We start from the raw sequence: 19869 nt of genomic DNA, 5'->3' as shown, positions 1-19869 counted from the left end.
TGTTAATAAAGTATTCAATCAAAAGACACTCATTGGCTGTTTCAGGATTAAACACATGATGTTGCATGGACACTCATTGGCTGTTCCAGAGGAGAGATAGAGAGGGAGATACAATTAGTAGCAATAATAATAGTAATAAATATAGTAGTGTAAGATAGTACATCATATAATATAGTATAACAATAATGTTAGATAGTGTATAATATAAGAATGTTAAGATAATATACAGTATAGTGGTATGGTGTCCAAGGACGACAAACATTTTGGCACGTTACTAATAAGAAGCAAATGTATTTTTATGGACCGCTAATAAAGATTGAATACAATGCACCCCACTGATGGATGGGAGAGTGGTTTGTTGTATAGTAACCTTTTATATTAATAAGAACACTGTGTCCTGTCCTGCCATTCAAGGTGGTATATTGTACGTGATATTTGTTTAAAACAATTTTTGTAAACTATACAGATAGCAATTGCTGTCAATTTCCAAGTTAGGCATTTATAGCAAAGGCTCTTAATCCAGAGCAGTTTACGATGAGCACAGCACAAGGTAATGCATCAAATGCATAGAAAAAGTAATCTAGGATTGTAGGTAAACTAAGTCAGTCTAACCGTACAATAACCAAAATAACCAGTAAGACTCCCTAATCGGGAGATATCTCCACACACTGCTGACATCAGTATGACATCACACCGTACACAAATGACCCTTATATAAGACCGGCATTGTCTGACCTCACAAGCCCCATATTTGGACACGAACAACATATAACTCCATATGTTAAACAGTTGGTTGCTAGGGTAAAAAACATGGTTGCTATGGTAAACAGCTGGTTGCTAGGGTAAACAGTTGGTTGCTAGGGTAAAAAACATGGTTGCTATGGTAAACAGTTGGTTGCTAAGGTAAAAAAAACATGGTTGCTATGGTAAACAGTTGGTTGCTAGGGTAAAAAAATGGTTGCTATGGTAAACAGTTGGTTTCTAGGGTAAAAAAACATGGTTGCTATGGTAAACAGTTGGTTGCTAGGGTAAACAGTTGGTTGCTAGGGTAAAACCATGGTTGCTAAGGTGGTTGCTAACGTACACTAACAGACCAGCAACAACAGACTGTTGCCACAGCAACGTACACAAAGGTTTGTGTACACATCACACTGCTGACATCAGATGTCATACTGATGTCAGCAGTGTGATGTCATACTGATGCGGAGATATGAGCAGGGCAAAGGTGTGACGTGTGACGTGACGGACGGCCGGTGGAGGTTTTGATACCAGTAAGACTCCCTAATCGGGAGACCAGTAAGACTCCCTAATCGGGAGATAAGCGACCAACGGTCGCTTATCTCCACAAATAGGCCAAAAGTTTGTTTTACCAATTATCAAGACATACGGGCAGTTGACAGTTTGCCATGGTTACTCATTGAAGTTGAATCTCCATATATGGAGATAACCTACGCATCACACTAAGTCTGACCTCACCAGCCCATATTTGGGCATGAGCAACTTATGTCTCCATATATGGAGATATGATGACATCACACAGTCCTCAGCCGATGATGTGGCGTGATGTCATACAATACACAAACGAGCCCTACAGTATAAAGGGGCAATTCTTGCCAGGAAAGAAGCATTTCTTCGACTCAGACCTTATCGCCAGGGTTGGCTTATAGCAGCTGTCGGTAGGACCATATATGGATTCTGTTAGTGTGGATCTCCTAACAGGGCATCATCTGGGATACAATCCCTTTTATGCCCATATATGGAGATCCCTAACAGAATCCCTTTCATGCTCATATATGGAGATCCCTAACAGAATCCCTTTTAAGGCCACTTTTAACCGCACAGATTCGGCGACGATTCGGCGGCGGAAGGCGGCGGAAAGCGTCTGTTGCCGAACGGGAGCTCATCGTCAGGTTTTCGGCAGCGGGTCGGGAACCTTATCGACCGAAAACTGGAAAACTGGACTTGCTCAGTTTTGTTCAGTCGCCCCTCGCCGTCGGTAAGATTGAGGGAGTTGTAGAATAGTTTACTACTGCTCCAAAACCAAGCCAAAACAAGCCAGAGACATTTTCCCGTCGCATATTTTTACTAAATACCATATTCTCAATCTCAACTCTCAATTCCTATTCCAATCGGATCCAAAGCAAAGCTAGTAGTAGGCTAGTAATAGTCCATCAAGTGCCCGTGTTGTTGTTTTCTTTTTTTTCCTCCTCTGCACGGAGAACAGAGCTGCCTCCGGCCGGGTTAGGGTTGCCAGATTCTGTGAGTGAAATACGCGACCAGGTCTATGAAAATAAGCCCAAAAGCGCGACCAGTTTCACCTCTGAACTCTATTACATTAGTTATTTTATAAAATAATGTTGAAAGCAAGGCCAAATAAGCAACTACACTTCAGAAACAAGCCCAAACAAAAGCAACCCACAACTAGCAACATTATAGGAAAACAGGATCAACGTTGCTTATAAGGAGCAGACCTGGCACCACTGCCATACAGTAACTACAGTCGGCGTCGTCTGAAAAAAATAAAATAAAAAATAAGTGCTTAGTTTTTTGCAGTTCTTTGCAGTCTGTGTACAGTCAGAAGGAGTCTCCTGTAGGCTGTTTGGTGTGTAGACACCTTTATGCCCATATATGGAGATCCCTAACAGCATCCCTTTTATGCCCATATATGGAGATCACTAACAGCTAACAGAATCCCTTTTATGCCCATATATGGAGATCCCTAACAGAATCCCTTTTATGCCCATATATGGAGATCCCTAACAGAATCCCTTTTATGCCCATATATGGAGATCCCTAACAGAATCCATTTTATGCCCATATATGGAGATCCCTAACAGAATCCCTTTTATGCCCATATATGGAGATCCCTAACAGAATCCCTTTTATGCCCATATATGGAGATCCCTAACAGAATCCCTTGTATGCCCATATATGGAGATCCCTAACAGAATCCCTTTTATGCCCATATATGGAGATCCATAACAGAATCCTTTTTATGCCCATATATTATGGAGAAATCCCTGCTCTGAGTATCTGACATCAGTGTGATGTCACCTGTTTATGCCCATATATGGAGATCCCTGCTCTGCGTATCTGGTTGCTATGGTAAACAGTTGGTTGCTAGGGTAAAAAAACATGGTTGCTATGGTAAACAGTTGGTTGCTAGGGTAAACAGTTGGTTGCTAGGGTAAAACCATGGTTGCTAAGGTGGTTGCTAACGTACACTAACAGACCAGCAACAACAGACTGTTGCCACAGCAACGTACACAAAGGTTTGTGTACACATGTGGGGTGATGTCATACTGATGCGGAGATATGAGCAGGGCAAAGGTGTGACGTGTGACGTGTGACGTGTGACGGACGGACGGCCGGTGGTCGCTTATCTCCACAAATAGGCCAAAAGTTTGTTTTACCAATTATCAAGACATACGGGCAGTTGACAGTTTGCCATGGTTACTCATTGAAGTTGAATCTCCATATATGGAGATAACCTACGCATCACACTGACCTCACCAGCCCATATTTGGGCATGAGCAACTTATGTCTCCGTATATGGAGATATGATGACATCACACAGTCCTCAGCCGATGATGTGGCGTGATGTCATACAATACACAAACGAGCCCTACAGTATAAAGGGGCAATTCTTGCCAGGAAAGAAGCATTTCTTCGACTCAGACCTTATCGCCAGGGTTGGCTTATAGCAGCTGTCGGTAGATAATGCCGGTCTTATATAAGGGTCATTTGTGTACGGTGTGATGTCATACTGATGTCAGCAGTGTGATGTCATACTGATGCGGAGATATGAGCAGGGCAAAGGTGTGACGTGTGACGTGTGACCGACGGACGGCCGGTGGAGGTTTTGATACTAGGGTAAAAAAATGGTTGCTATGGTAAACAGTTGGTTGCTAGGGTAAAAAAACATGGTTGCTATGGTAAACAGTTGGTTGCTAGGGTAAAACCATGGTTGCTAAGGTGGTTGCTAACGTACACTAACAGACCAGCAACAACACACTGTTGCCACAGCAACATACACAAAGGTTTGTGTACACATGTGGTGTGATGTCATACTGATGCAGAGATATGAGCAGGGCAAAGGTGTGACGTGTGACGTGTGACCGACCGACGGACGGCCGGTGGAGGTTTTGATACTAAACTGCGACCTACGGTCGCAACTAAACTGCGACCTTACGGTCGCAATCAATAATCTGTACATTGAAACTATACAGACTATTCAGTCTAGTGTCAAGGTGAAATGAAAATGCATGTTCTGTTAATAGCTGGAGAGACAGGAAGACCTTTGTGGAGTTTGCATGTTCTCCCCGTGTCTCCTAGGGTAGGTACCCTCACAAAAGAAATGCAGTAATCCTGGTCTCTATAATCCTGGCCAGCCGGGGCAGCTGATGGAGGGGATAGGAACTGGTTGGAATAACGTGTTCCTTCCACGTGCAACGTCCAACCGGGGAAACTCCCCCCCTGTCAGGTGAAAAGAAACAACTTGGGCTCCTCATGCATAGAAGGAAGCATGAGGTCAGTCCGTTGTCTCCCCAGGTTGGCAGAGGGAGTGTACTGTAGTACCAAACAGGGCCGGATCTAGCCTTTAGCACTAGGTGGGGCAGGAAGAAATAATAGGGGTGTCACAAAAATGGGGGGACAAACCGCCTAAAACAACCGAAATGCATAGAAAACTAAGCATTTTGGCACACTTATACCTATAACACACAATACAAACAACATGTCTTATCAGTGTATCTATCCATCTACCTAGTTGCAGCATAACATTTCAAATAGTTTAATATTTTTGAAATTCTAGATTTTTGCATGCCATCATGTTAGGTGGGGCAGACAGGGCATTTAGGGGGGCATTGCCCCCCCTTGCCTATGGCTAGATCCGGCCCTGGTACCAAATATCAGGTATTTGACACCGGGTGAAAAATGGGTTACAAAATCGTGGGATAAAGGTTTAAGGGGAAAAAAGGAAGACCTATGTTACTGAGCAAACACTACTATTTATTTCTATCAGAATCTAGAGCCAATTGACACTTCAATCACTTAACTAATCATTAAAACAAGTGATGCTGTTATTGCCTGTACTATAGATAAGATTTGCTGATAACCTCAAATTCCTCTAGACAAAGTTTTAACATATTAAATGTAGATCATTTTAATTTGTTGGCTTGGTGATTTGTAAAAGAGTGAATGAATTATGATCTGGCCAATTTATATTGTCATGATATTGTCAGAACAGCAGGTGGAGCCACAACATAGACCAGAAGACATCCAGATCAGACACAGTGGAGTACTGAGTTTGCCTGATCTGTCTGTTGAAGACATCTACCTGTGCACCTTAACGGCAAGAGGTCGACCATCATGCCCAAATAGATCTATTGCATAGTGTAGAGCATACATGGGCAACTGGTGGCCCGGGGGCCACATGCAGCCCCCACCTTCACTTAATGTGGCCCACTGGTTAATATAGGAATACTGATATAATGATTGATTTCATCAGCTGTTCCAACCATTCCAATTCCAACCATGAAAACATGACCCGCTTTAATTACTTCAGTCTATATTAGTAGCTTAATGACTTAGCACTATAGTCTATTTTTATGTCAAATATATTTGAATTTAAAAGGGAAGACCACCCATTTTCAATATTGAACTATGTCATTAATATACCTTAGTCCTTGTGTGGAAATTTAAAAAAAAAGTTCCCGCTCTTCTGTGTTGCCTAGAACTGGAGGATTGATTTTGGGGTTTGTATTGTAAAGTACAATGGTGTGATGTCATCACATTGTGATTTGCAATACAAACCCCAAAATCAATCCTCCAGTTCTAGGCAACACAGAATATAGTTCAATATTGAAAATGGGTGGTCTTCCCCTTTAAGTCCATTATAGCAAAAATAGCAGATCTACAATCTCAAAACATGTAGATCGGCAATTCTTTGCTATTTTTGACTATAAAATAAATGCATTGTGGTCCTAAGTGAATGTGAAAATATAGTGGCCTCTCCATCATCAAGTTGCCCACCCCTGGTGTAGAGGGTGTATACTGTCATCTTACAATAAATGCGAGAAATCTCTGTGAGTATGTATGTATGTATGTATGTATGTATGTATGTACTGTATGTATGTATGTGCCCCGCGTATCTCGAGAACCGTTTGTCCCACCGGCTTCAGATTCGGCACGCGCGTTCCCCGCCGCGGCGCGGAGTGCCGTGCCCGGCCTCGACCCGACACGACGCACGGTTTTCCCGAACCGGCGCCAAACGTTCGGAATCTCCGTATACAGAGATGATTGTTGACATCAGGCTGTTTCTGAGGAAACCGGCACAAGCGCTGACTCCTTGTGACATCACATCATAAAAGGCTCTGACATCACGTACGCCACATGAGTCAAGAAAAAATGCCATAGTTACGTATGGAATGTCATCAGTATGACGTGTTCTGATGTTCATATGCGCTTAAATGGACACAGGCTAACATATGGCCTTATGGCCTGTGTCCATATACAGTATGACAACAGGTATAATGGGGTTTGCATTAAAGGGGGAACCGGCATTGTGTCTGCAACACAGTCGGAGGCACAGACAGATACAGAGATCTCCATAATGGGAATAAAGGGACACAGACAAACAGAGATCTCCATATATGGGCATACAATGGATGCAGACAGACAGATACAGATATCTCCATGTATGAGCATAAATGGACACGGGCAAACAGATGGTCAATACGGGTCCTACATTGATCTCCATATATGGGCATAAAATGGAAGCTTAGAGACAGGTAACTCCATATATGGGCATACATGGACACAGGCAAACAGATGGTCAAAACGGGTCCTACAAAGATCTCCATATATGGGCATAAAATGGACGTAGACAGACAGATATCTCCATATATGGGAATAAATGGACACACGCAAACAGATGGTCAAAACGGATCCTATGACAACAGGTATAATGGGGTTTGCATTAAAGGGCGGGGCATTCATTCCCTATTTACATTGTTCCCGAGTTGGCCAGGTCGCCGACAAGACACTCGGCCGCCCGAAGGGTGGCCGAGCTTCTAGTATTCTAAATTGTTCATTATTGATGGTGTTTTACCCTGCTCTAACAGTACTGCTCCTACTCTGTATCTGTATCTTAACTGCTGCACTGTCTCTGCCTCTGGTTTCAGATACAGAATAAATAGTACATTTAATAAATAGAGACACACACACCTTCAGAGCCACATAACATATCAGTCTTATCCTAGTCTCGCCTAGCCATTCAAACACTCCACAAACTCCGAATGGCATATAGAGTTTGGAACTACACTTTTTTGAAATCCGAGGCAGGAAGCTGTCATCTGTTCCGTCATTTACTAGTATAATAAAAGTATATTTCAAAATATCTTTAAAATTTTTAGCTTCAGCTAAGCAGTGAGCTACAGTATATAATGTATGTCACAGTGATTTTGATTTATATTGGGATACATTTGCAAGACTGTAAAGACAAAACGGAAGGGCATGAGGCTTCACATCCGCTTTCGCTTAATCATTTTCAGAGCTTCCGTTACTCCAGACTGCATGACCAGAACAATTTGAAAATTGTGGGAGGCACAGTCTGGCTTGCGAGACTAGTCTCATCCTACTATGATGAATATCTTGCACACCAGATTCCTTAATTCATTTGCGTCTATATGTTGCTGCTTGTTCTCTGCGACAGTGGCATTGGTGGATTCAAATCTGGTAACACCAGGCTAGTCCAGGCACAGACATAGAAAGGTAGACGCCTCTTCCGGCTGGGGGGTGCTGGTCCAAGACCGCTGGCAAGCCTCCCAAACTCTACGCAATCCTCCAGAATTCTGAGGCGGGGCTCTTGGGAATTCTGAAGGAGGCTTCCTTGTGCGTCACAGAATGGGAAGCTCGGTAGTCCAATCAGATGCAGGACTGGCAGGACTCCCTCTTTCCCATTGGAGGGGGCAGAGTGCCTTCCGCAGTTCCACAGTTATGCACTTCCGCCAGAGGTGTTTGACCAGTCGCGCTAATGAACTGCAGCGGCGGAGGAGGTATCTAGCTTTTTATATCTGTGAGTCCAGGACCCTTGGGCCAAGGGATCTACTGTAGGGAGGCCACCAAATATATGTGTCATAGGGACTTTTTTCATTTTATAAGAAATAGGCAATGTTTTTGTTTTTGAAAATAGACAATCTACAAGCTCTGTTGATCTGCTATTTTCACAATATGTATCTGTGGAACCGAGTCAAACTAAATGTAATGCCTCAACTACTACAATTCCACATGCTTATCAGAGTGGGAGGTCCCCAGTTCAAATGTGATTATTATTATTATGTATTTATTTTTGGTGTGTGTGTGTGTGTGTGGGGGGGAACCACTGAGATAGAAGAATACAGGACATGCATTGTAACTCACCACCCACTGTTTCAACATATATAAATAATATGGAACACAGACTTCTCCTGGCTGCTTTATATTCATCTGTAGTAGAACTACACATGAGATGGAAGATAACACTGATTGAAATTAGTGTCAGTGTCAGTTACACTTTACCTCCACAAACGATGGGGCTACAAAAGTTACTAAATCAAACTCATCAAGTACAGCAGAATGTTTTATTTTGTGGAAAGAATACACACAAAATGTGTACAAAACATAGTATTTACAAAAAAGAATGATACATTTGCAATTTACAATTTGCTCTTCACTTTTTTCCTTCCCTATATTCACACAAGAACACACAAAAACCAAAAGCTGGCTTTAGAAACCTTAAGGGCTTCGCTGAAGACCACACAAGTGTCATGATGGTGTTGTAGTTCCCTTTTTTCACATGGGCACGCTCACTACAAACCTATGTTTTGACAAAGGTTTGAGTCCAGCTGACGAACTATGTCAATCATATCTGAACTCGCCTTGTCTCCCTTTGCCCGCACCATGTCAATAATCTGACGGGCTTTGGCTATCCTGCCAATGAAAGTGTCTCTGACTGCCTCCATTTCACCATTGTTGATAACATCCTTCGACAGAAGCTCATCCACTAGAGCAAGCAGGTTGGCCTCTGAGATCCCTTCAATGAAGCCACACCTCACAGCCCTCAGCTTCTTGGCGCCTTCAGTTGGCACATTTGGGAGGTTTGGCAGATTTGTCACATTTTGCAGAGTTGCACCAGGACCTTTAAGACAAAATAAGGAATTAATATTATTAGTAAATCTATGACACATTTTATTTGTTATATTAATATTATGTTTACTGCATGGCCAGAACCTGAATTCAATCCATGCCTCAAATACTTCAAGAGCACTAATAAGTACAATAGGTGTACTCAATTACTATGAATTACTCCTGTAATAAAAACATGAAATGTGCCATAAAAAGGGACTGAGAAAGTGTTTGATATTAATCTCACAAGGAATTAACATTGGATTCTGACCCCACAGCTGAGGGAATTATGATATGATATGATATGATATGATATGATATGATGTGATATAAAATGTAATATCATTTCATTAATTTACCTTTGGGTCCTGAATCTGACCCAGTGTTTGGGAGTTTCCTCGCCAGATCATTCCTATGGATCCTCTTCAGAATCCCTTTCGTGACCTCCAGAACTTCATCGTCATCGTATGTTCCCCCATTGCATCTATTGTTTGCTCCCTGTTTGCATTGTCAAGCTTGGCTTTTTTAACTTTGCCCTCGTTACGCAGTTGCCATTGGAATCTCCCGAATTCTGTAGCACTCAAATCCTCAAAAAGGTCTAATAGCAAATACGTGTGGCCTGCCATCACTGGTTATGGTGTTGATTCAGGATCTGAAAAGAAGTCAGAAGAAAATGTTAGAGTCAAATCCACCAACCTCTATATCAAAGTCTTAAACATATATATATATTTTCACATTAAACCACTTGAACCCTATAGCATCCCCATATTCTGTAGCTCAATCTGGCTAGCCATCGTCAAGTAAAAGGGAACGCCCACTCTGTTTTTCCCTAGCAACAGAGTCTGTCTTGACTCTTTAGAGATTATCTGTAGGACAAAGCGTCAGGCTGTTAGCTTGTAGATCAGCTTTTTTGAGTGGAGAGGTTTGGTGTTGAGGGAAAAAAGAGCAGGCCAAGTACAGAGCCACGGGTCAAGAGTAATATTGAGGGTTCAAGTGGTTAAATGTCTAAAAATACATATTAATACAATTTATTTTAATAGGAACATAATATGTAAACAAACAAACAATCTCTCACTCTCTAGCACCTTTAAAGGACAACTTTGTTTTTTTTACAACAAGGGTTCATATTTTAGATTGTAATTAAAGAATATAAAAGATGAAGATTTCATTTACTTCTTTCTATTGTTTTAGGGATTTTTATTTCAGTGGCTGGGGGTATGCGTACAAGTACTAAATATGTGATTTTACACAGAATAAGCCCATCACCAAGATACGATGCAATCTTTCATGGTTGGATGTGACTTATTGGGGCTAGTAGTGTTACTGTAAATAGCAATAAAGAAACTGCTGGCTTATTGTGTCTAAAAAGACATATTTAGCCACTTGTATGCATGCCCCCACGCGTACGCATGCCCCACATTTTAGCACGGTAAACGCGATAAACAGAAGACGTGCAAAGTGTGCTTTCACAGACAATAATTAGGCCTACCACATACCGGTATTTGTACAAGACATAAGGTTATAGTCTATTATTAATAAATATACCGGTAGTTAACCAAGGAATAGTTAACCATGAATGCAGATAGTGCATTCGTGGTTAACGAATGAATGTTATTTCCAGACTATACGAAACCATTCTGAAAAGCTGCATGTAGTCGAATGGCCTGGAGACCATTAGGCTCATTTCAGCAACAAAGTAGCCTATAACAATACCAAAATGATCACTTTTCCATGCATTAATACTAGGCTACTACGCCCCTCGCCCCTGCTGCTCTAATGGAGGTTTGAATAATATTGTATATTAGGCTTTATAGGGAATCTAATAAAACACAACTTTACTAATCATATAATGTCATATAATCATATAAAGTTTGATAAAGCAGAACAAGGTTGCCTAGTTTCGGTTTGCCAACATAGAAGTTAGAACAAGAGAAGAACACCCGGCCTAGATATCTTTTTTTACAACGTAAATCAGCAGCCTGATCTAATGCGTCATCATAGCATTCTGCAAAATGTAATTGTCCTCTTACCTTTAGAATAGAAAGAACCACGTCGTCGGTTGTGCAAACGCCAAGTGAAAACCAAAGTACACAAAAGACAGAAATGATGCTGCTATTTATGTGGAGCTCAGGGTGAGGGGCGATCACATGTGATGTAGGCTACAGTTCTCATCTGGATCCAGTCTTCCCAGTTCATTCTCACACCAGCTTTCAGATGGTAAATACCTCAGTATTGGTTTCTAGAGAGAGGAGAGGGGGGGGGAGGGGGTATTATAGCCTAGAGCAAGGTTGGGCAACTTTGATGACAGAGGGGGCCACTGTATTTCCACACTCACTCAGGGGGCCACATTGCATATTGTTGCTGTCGACAGAAACCTCTTATCTCCATATTTGAACATAACTTATTTCGTAAATTGATGTCCCACTCCATCACTCTACTGTCACGAATAACCAGACCTAGCTAAAAATAGCCAGTCTACAAGCGCTAAACGTGTCGCAATGCAGCGTGTTCTTTATTTAGTTATACTATACTTACAATCTGTAAACTTTATGAACTTTATTACAAATAAGTTGGACATAAAAAGACTACAAATGTAATACTAGCCATCAAAAATTATTAATATGGACTGAAGTAATTAAAGGAGGTCCTGTTTTGCATGTTTGGAATTAATATAATATATCAGTATATTCATATTCCGATATTAACCTGTGGTCTGCAGTTACAATTTGCAGCAACCTTTATGTGCTCCTTTAGAACGGTTTTGTAGGAGGGTAAGGAGTCACACTTTGTTATGCCTGTTGGTGGGGCATTCCACATTCTGGCGGCAATAGAACGAATTTGACCACATTTTTGTGCCAAAACTGCATTCTTCCAAGTGGCTTCAGCAGATTGACTGCGCTGCGGGACTCATTCAATACGCGAAAATAGATAGATAATGGATTTGGGAGCGTAATTAAAATGCATGTCTCATTAAAAAGAATATATCGTAACTGTCTGGCCAAAAACTCTTAACTCCATTTTTGAGGTTTTTGATTTTTTGGCATAAATCAGGGCTATTGAACACCCTTTACATCTGAGTATCCCCGAAACTAAATATTTTAAGATGGGGGTCCGTGGTCAAATACATATCATTTTGGGGGTCTTTGACATGAAAAAGTTTGAGACATAGAACCACATAGAAACATAGGTTTTTCAAAAAACATAGGTTTTTTGAAATGTTCAAAGACTTGCACCAATTTTCAAGATTTTTCAAAAAAAAAGCTTGCAGCGTCTCCGTATAACAAGGGCTTCAGTCTCATCTTGTGTATCTTGAAGACCACGCCTATGGCAAGTTGCTTTTGTCCTCTATCCTGAACCATCCCACCCTAGCATAATGGGCAGGGGTTAGGTGAGTTCTAGGTGTAGTAGTGTAAGGCCTAGTAGCGGTAACCGGAATGGCTAAACCAGGGGGCAAGTTGTCCGCAGAACTAAACACAGAACTAAAAGTTCCTATGATTGTCTGCTAGTTCTCCATAGGATTCCATTAATTTCCCCCGAACTTTTACATTTGATGATCTTACCTTAATAAACATTGTCATATGATTCCTGTCGCTAGTTTAAAGCCTCGTTTCAATTACCATGATATGCGTTTTGTGAAAATATGGTCCAATTCATGTTATAATTGATGTTAAAGCAGGGTATGCTGTAGGAGGGGCTTGTGATTATAAGGGCTTGTGATGGTTCTTCTTCGCGTGCTTTATTTTCGGCAAGCTCAAGACAATGTCCCATGTATCCCTACGGTTGCACGTGACCGTTCCCAGCCAAAAGCATTCCTGGTAACCATATTAAAACAATGATGGCGTTTGGGTCTTGAGCTAAAAGGTTTGGGAACCACAGTTATGATGGCATGAGAGCATTTGGAAGATAGTCAAGATACTACATTCTCTGTTTCAGAGCAGCGTGATTTCAGAGCGCTCTGGTCATAGAGTTCTCTTAAATCGGTTAATTTGCTGTAATAATAATAACAAAAATAAACAAACAATTTGCCAAAAGCCTGAGTGAACAAATGTCTCTGCAGTCCAATGTTTGCGTCTGGCAAGTCCCCATGGGGCGTGAGTTCCAGAGGTTAACTTGGGGCTGCCACACTGAAAGCTCTATCTAAGCCGAGGGTCTGCTTCTTTGCTGTGAGGGATGGTGAGGAGCCCCACATCAGAAGACCTACAGGTTCCACGCTGGGGTGTAATCCTGAAGGATTATTTCTAACTAACACTGCAATTTTCATCTTTTAAAGTTATCTCCATTTTAAAATGAATATTATGTTATATTATGTTTTGATGTAGATACAGTAGATGCTAGACTAGAGATACCAAACAATGATAGCATGTAGGATATGTATACGCTCTAACCTATATCACAACAAAGAAGGGGATCAAAGAAACCTCTAACAATTCAAAACCTGTTTTCAAAATGTATGATTTAATTGTTGATTGCTTTACTATTATGAAGTTAAATAGACAACATCTCTGCACGAAGACACTAGAAAGGTGATAGCAGATGGATTCACTGCATCCTTTACAGACTGGAAGATAAAGGTCATGATGATAGGAGAGCCCTTTTGGCTGCTGTGAGAGCCTTTGTAGCTTCATTTTAAAATTACAAATTGGCCTTTATAAAACAGTGGTTACATTTATTTTTAAAATGTTTTTGTAAAACAGCACTAGGATAGACAAAGACATTGAGGCGCTGGTCACAGCTCTGCTCCCCCACCCCTGGAGCCTCTCAGCCCTGTTGGAATCACCTGCAGCTGGACACCTGTGGTTCCCAACATCAGTCAGTGTTAATCTTTTCAGCAAATTTTAACCCTGTCTTAGTCTTCTGAAATTGTTTTAGTCTAGTCTAGTCTTAGTCAACTAAATATCAAAATATTTTAGTCTTAGTCTTTTGGGTTTAGTCTGGTCTTTTAGTGTTCATCTTTTAGGCTAAGTCCTTTAGGCTAAATATAAAGACACAACTCTGAACAAGTCATTATCTTCTACTGTCTGTTACTCGGTCACAATAAAAAAGATTACGAAAAATACAGTGCAATTCTGAGATCTCAAAAAAGAATAAACATAACACATGCCTAGTGTATGCCACAGTGCCACTGCCAGGTACAAAATCTCTGCTCTGCAAATAATATAGTAACAGTGTCAATCACATCACTGTCTGCTACTCTCTGTGCAAAACCCACAAGATTTGAAAAGAACAGATAAGTGCCATTCTCAAATGTAACCTGTGATAACAGCGCGGTGCAAAGTCAGACCGTGTCGGGAAGACTTGAGTAACCGAAATGTTCTTGTAGCCGATTGTGGGGGTTCACATGCTTCAGGGTGGTTCAGGGTGGTTCAGGGTGCTCATGACATGAAGTATTTGGGACACACATTAAATTATGTGCTGTTTGTCTCAATACATTGTTTTGAAGGAAGGAATAGAAGAATTACCAGAATATTCAGAATATAACGTGTTCCCCTTTGCTGTTATAATACAACACATGAGGATGATGATGGTGATTACTGATTATTATTGTTATGAATCCCCCAGCTTATCTTCAAGGTGCTTCTGCAACTGCAACTGAGGCTATGACAAGGACCCATGAAGAAGACACATCTGCAGGGGAGAAGCTGAGGATTGGGAGGAACGTGTTCATCCAAGGAGTCTCACTCAGGAACGTGATCAACGAGGCAGAGATGGAGTGGGTTAGAGGTTCAGTTCATAAGGTCAGGTCAGACAAAGCACGGGAACTTGTCGACATGGTGCGGAGAAAGGGAAACAAGGCCTGTTCCGAAATGCTTGATATTGTCCGTCTACTGGAACCTCTTCTTAGTGAACAGCTGTGATTGTACGCAGTCCTCCTATGTAGGAATGAGAACTACTACATATTATAACAAGCAAACAGACAAATAATTATGACCATTTAAAGAGAAATCCATATTCTTATTTTGGCATAATTAATGCTATTCTTTTTTCTTGTTATTTTTTTTTAACCATAGAATTTGCATATGGACATCATACAATGCAAACATAAATTCCATGATCTCTTGCATCAATTGGTCACTGGCCAGTAATTTGTTGTTATAAACGTTTTTGGTTGTTTTGTGATCTTTAAACAGAATTAGTTATGCATCGTGGGGATGGGTGAATGTAATTTTTAAACAGTTGAGTTTACCAAATGTATTATTAATGTGATATCCTATGTATGATTAAGATTTGTCCTTCCATTCACATTTGGGAAAAGGTTGTGTTTAACGTGCTTAAACTGTCACTATTAGTGTCCAGCATTTGGGTGTCACTTAACCATGGCTCATGATGTAGAATCAAGTCCACCTCATGTCAAAATAGCCGATCTACAAGCTCACAACACCTTGCGTTGTGAAGCTTGTGAGCTTGTAGATCAGCTATTTTCACATTTCGTGCCTTTTTCTTATATTATTTGAAAATTCGGCCAGTGTTTGACCAGTTTTTATAGAGGATTTATTGAAGCATTAAAAAGGTCTTAAAAAGTCCTTAAATTGTCACTTCATTGGGGACCCCCTGGGGGTCCCGACCCACAGGTGGAGAACCACTGTAAAAGCATAGACCTATTTTTGCAGAAGCTTGCTTCATGTTTTTTGAGCAGATCATGATGTCTACCTCTAGATGGCAGAGTTGTCTTAATGTGAAGGTTATGTATAATGCTGCTATGTATGGAGTTTTTGAAGAAGAGCTGTCTGCCATGGACCAGAAGTTCATGTGGTCCATTGTGTGCACTGTTGTGAACAAAATCTGGAACACAAGATGTGCCATAGTTATTAAACAGGAGTTCATCCCAGGAGAGGTGGTTCTCAAGCAAATCAAAACTGAACTTAAAAGGCAAAGAACACTTGACTCCCGACAAAAGAGACTAAAGCCATGGCACCTGTTGACACTGTGAAGAAAAAAAAAAAGAAAGAAAGAAAAAAGAAACAATTTATTATTGTAATATCTGTCCATGTTCATATTTTTTTTTTGTATTTTGTCTATTTATACTCATTTGTAATTAATATTTAAAGGCCGTTTGTGGCAGTTTGTGGCGTTGAGGTAAGGTAAAGAGAGGGGAGAAAAGAGAAAAACAAAGTAATGCTCTTATTACATATATACATATACTCCTTGTACTTGCTCTATTACGTTTGTTGTATTTGTATGACTATTGTCACTTTATTGTACATGCTGGATGATTGTAAACCCTGCAAAAATTCAATAGTTTATTTAAAAATCGCACCCGTGCGAAGTGAGCGGTGCAAATATATTTAGGGAGATACATTGTGGACAATTTTCAAGCCTTGTTTTTCTTTAAATAATCTATAATAATAATAATAATAATAATGCTTTGTGTGTCTTCAATCAAATGGCCGTGATCGCTCAATAACTGTTCTAACCATGAATTAGCCGAATTCAACATGAGCAGTTTAGTATTCACAATCTGAAATCTGAACCTGAAATCGCACCCGTGCGAAGTGAGCGGTGCAGAAATATTTAGGGAGTACCAGTAAGACTCCCTAATCGGGAGATGGTCGCTTATCTCCACAAATAGGGCAAAAATGGGTTTTTCCAAAATCTTCCTGATCCATGTTGATGACATGAGTGTAGACATGCTATGTAGTGATTTCCGTGATTTTAGGGCAAAATCTGTAGGAGCAGTGTCCAAAAGTGTGTTTTTTAAAAATCGGCCTGAAGGTGGCGCTATATGGGACAGATTAATGTTGATGGGATGAGTGTAGACATACTGTGTAGCGATTTGTGTGATTTTAGGGCAAAAACTGTAGGAGCAGTGTCCAAAAATGTGTTTTAAAAGTCGGCCTGCAGGTGGCCCTAGAAGAGGGCCATGTGAGAAATGAGGGGTGGGGTCTCCGCGTTGCCTTGGCGGACGAATAGGTACCGGCCCCGGCTCTCCCGGACGCTCCTAGCCCGAGTTACGGCATTTTATGTGAGCTGCAGTGGAGGGGGTCCTCCACTGGGGGCGCCACCACTTTTGCATCCGTTCTGGAGCACCAGGAGTGGGTGGTCCCCAGGAATTCCCCGTGAGCCTGGAGAAGTGGGACCTAAGGACCTATGGAGAGACCCACCTGAGGAAGAGGACCTAAGGAGAGACCCACCTGTACAGAGGACCTAAGGAGAGACCCAACTGTTGATGGTGCCTGATTTCCTGGAGCTCTTCAGGGAGAGAGCCACCGCCCCCTTCTTTGTGTTCCAGGTGTTCTGTGTGGAGCTGTGGTGTCTGGATGAGTACTGGTACTATAAGGACCATAAGCTGGACTTTGCCATGTCTACATACCGGTACCTAAATATTAGAATACATGAGGATAGTGCATTCTAATGACCCTGAAAGGTCATGTTAAGATACTTTGAAGACAAAGTCATTCGAAAAGACAAGTCTGGCATGTGTTATTTCTGTTGGGACGATATTTGATGTCTTCTTGCAAATGATGGCTGAGAAGCCCAAGACCAAAGAGCATGAAGAGCAGCTGGAATGTCATGCACAGTTTCTATTGCTTTACTTTAACCACAATGACAAAAGGATCTGTAGAGTTGCAGACAAATACTGGACTTGTTTGGTCGAGACTTTCCCACATCTGCTGTGGAGTGGTTCTAGACATTCTAGACATCTTGCAAACATTCTCTCTGTCACTCAGTGCTGACATCCGCAAGGATCTGCCAAACATGACATTATTATAGGTATCACCTTCATGATCACTGTCCCAGTTTAGCCAGAAGGCCGGCAAGATGAGAGACCGATTGTACAAAATTCAACAGTAGTTGCAGATCCAAAGAGGAGAAGGAGGTTCTACTGTATTTTCGCTCCCATGAAGTGTCCAGGATATGGAGTTGGTTAGGCGTGGTAAAGCTTGTACTTCGATCTACATGAAGTACAAGCTTTCTTGAAGTACAAGAATATTTATATTCTTTGAATTTCAAAATTGTCTTGAGCTGGATATCTCTATAATACATGAAAACAAACCACACTTTTAGACAGGGCCCTGTGATTAAAGCGCTCTGTCTAAAAGTGTGGTTTGTTTTCATGTATTATAGATAATACATGACTCATACAATTGAGAAATTCAAATGAACTATTTTGAAATTCAAGGTTAGCACCGCTCAATAATTTTTTATGACGTAATTTAGGCGGCCTAAACGCGTTCTAAATCAGAGTTAACCAATCGGGTGCCTATGTGACTATGACATCATGGACAGATCAACAGAATCGAAGTGTTTCATTGGTCTAGTGGACTCATGTCATCATCATTTGTGATAAGCTGTTTATTTATATTCTTTGAATTTCAAAATTGTCTTGAGCTGGATATCTCTATAATACATGAAAACAAACCACACTTTTAGACAGGGCCCTGTGATTAAAGCGCTCTGTCTAAAAGTGTGGTTTGTTTTCATGTATTATAGATAATACATGACTCATACAATTGAGAAATTCAAATGAACTATTTTGAAATTCAATGTTAGCACCGCTCAATAATTTTTTATGACGTAATTTAGGCGGCCTAAACGCGTTCTAAATCAGAGTTAACCAATCGGGTGCCTATGTGACTATGACATCATGGACAGATCAACAGAATCGAAGTGTTTCATTGGTCTAGCGGACTCATGTCATCATCATTTGTGACATCATTTGTGACATCATTTTTTTTAAGCGGTCTATAGGAGCAGTTAGCACCGCTCAAAAATGGATAGATAGTGGCCGTGATTCATAGTTTTTATAAGCATTTAAAATACACATTTTCATCGCATAGCAGAGATTAGCTCTTTTTACAAATAGATGGGTGGCTCTTAAAAGAGCCGTTTTGGGGGTTTGACAAGCGACGGAAAGATTAAGCACGTTCTCCACGGATACGACGGGCCAGCTGGATGTCTTTGGGCATGATGGTCACCCTCTTGGCGTGGATGGCGCACAGGTTGGTGTCCTCGAACAGACCGACCAGATAAGCCTCGGCCGACTCCTGCAGAGCCATGACGGCGGAGCTCTGGAAGCGCAGGTCGGTCTTGAAGTCCTGGGCGATCTCCCTCACCAGGCGCTGGAAGGGCAGCTTGCGGATCAGCAGCTCGGTGGATTTCTGGTAGCGACGGATCTCCCTCAGAGCCACTGTACCAGGGCGGTAACGGTGAGGCTTCTTCACTCCACCGGTCGCCGGCGCGCTCTTACGAGCCGCCTTGGTGGCGAGCTGCTTCCTGGGCGCTTTACCGCCGGTGGATTTGCGAGCAGTCTGCTTAGTTCTTGCCATGGCTTCTTCTAACTTAGTTGAGTTTAGAATGTGAGAACAGCGCAAACGGCTGCCTTTTATTAGTGTCTGCAAGACGCCGTCATTCTATGATTGGTCAGTCGTCAGGAACCTCCTTCTTTGGGGAGGTACCATAAGTCACTTTCTACCGATTGGTGGGGAACACTTCACACTGGAGCTGCTGTAATAGATAATACTATGGAATACCACTTTCCAGCAAACTGAAAATACATTGTGTGTCATATGAGATGATATGACCAAGAAACAAACATGTCTACTTGAGTGACAAAATAACACTTGACACAAGGATGCTTTGTTGTATAAAGAATATGTAATGCATATAGTAAAATCATACTCTAATTCATTTTTCCAAGTATATCAATGTGCTCAAAGATCTGCCATCATGGACCATGTATTATGCTTATTTTTTTGTAGAAAGTCA

The 19869-nt window shown here is 41.3% G+C and overlaps 1 protein-coding gene across 1 annotated transcript in view; it reads right to left on the bottom strand.

The window, feature by feature from the left end:
• Window positions 1-19019: 19019 nt before the first annotated feature.
• Window positions 19020-19869, bottom strand: part of LOC308284416 (histone H3.2-like) — a gene marked incomplete at both ends in the record, with an annotated part of 91401 nt that continues 90551 nt past the window's right edge. Inside the window, one exon of the mRNA XM_080725020.1 lies at window positions 19020-19438. Within this exon, the coding sequence (XP_080581146.1) occupies window positions 19020-19438 (419 nt within the window). The remainder of the gene's footprint in view (window positions 19439-19869) is intronic.

The sequence above is a fragment of the Nannobrachium achirus genome (genome assembly GCF_963921795.1).
Source record: "Nannobrachium achirus genome assembly, chromosome: 4".
Classification (NCBI taxonomy): Eukaryota; Metazoa; Chordata; class Actinopteri; order Myctophiformes; family Myctophidae; genus Nannobrachium; species Nannobrachium achirus.
The sequence above is the reverse complement of the archived record's forward strand: the minus strand, read 5'-3'. Positions and strand labels throughout refer to the sequence as shown.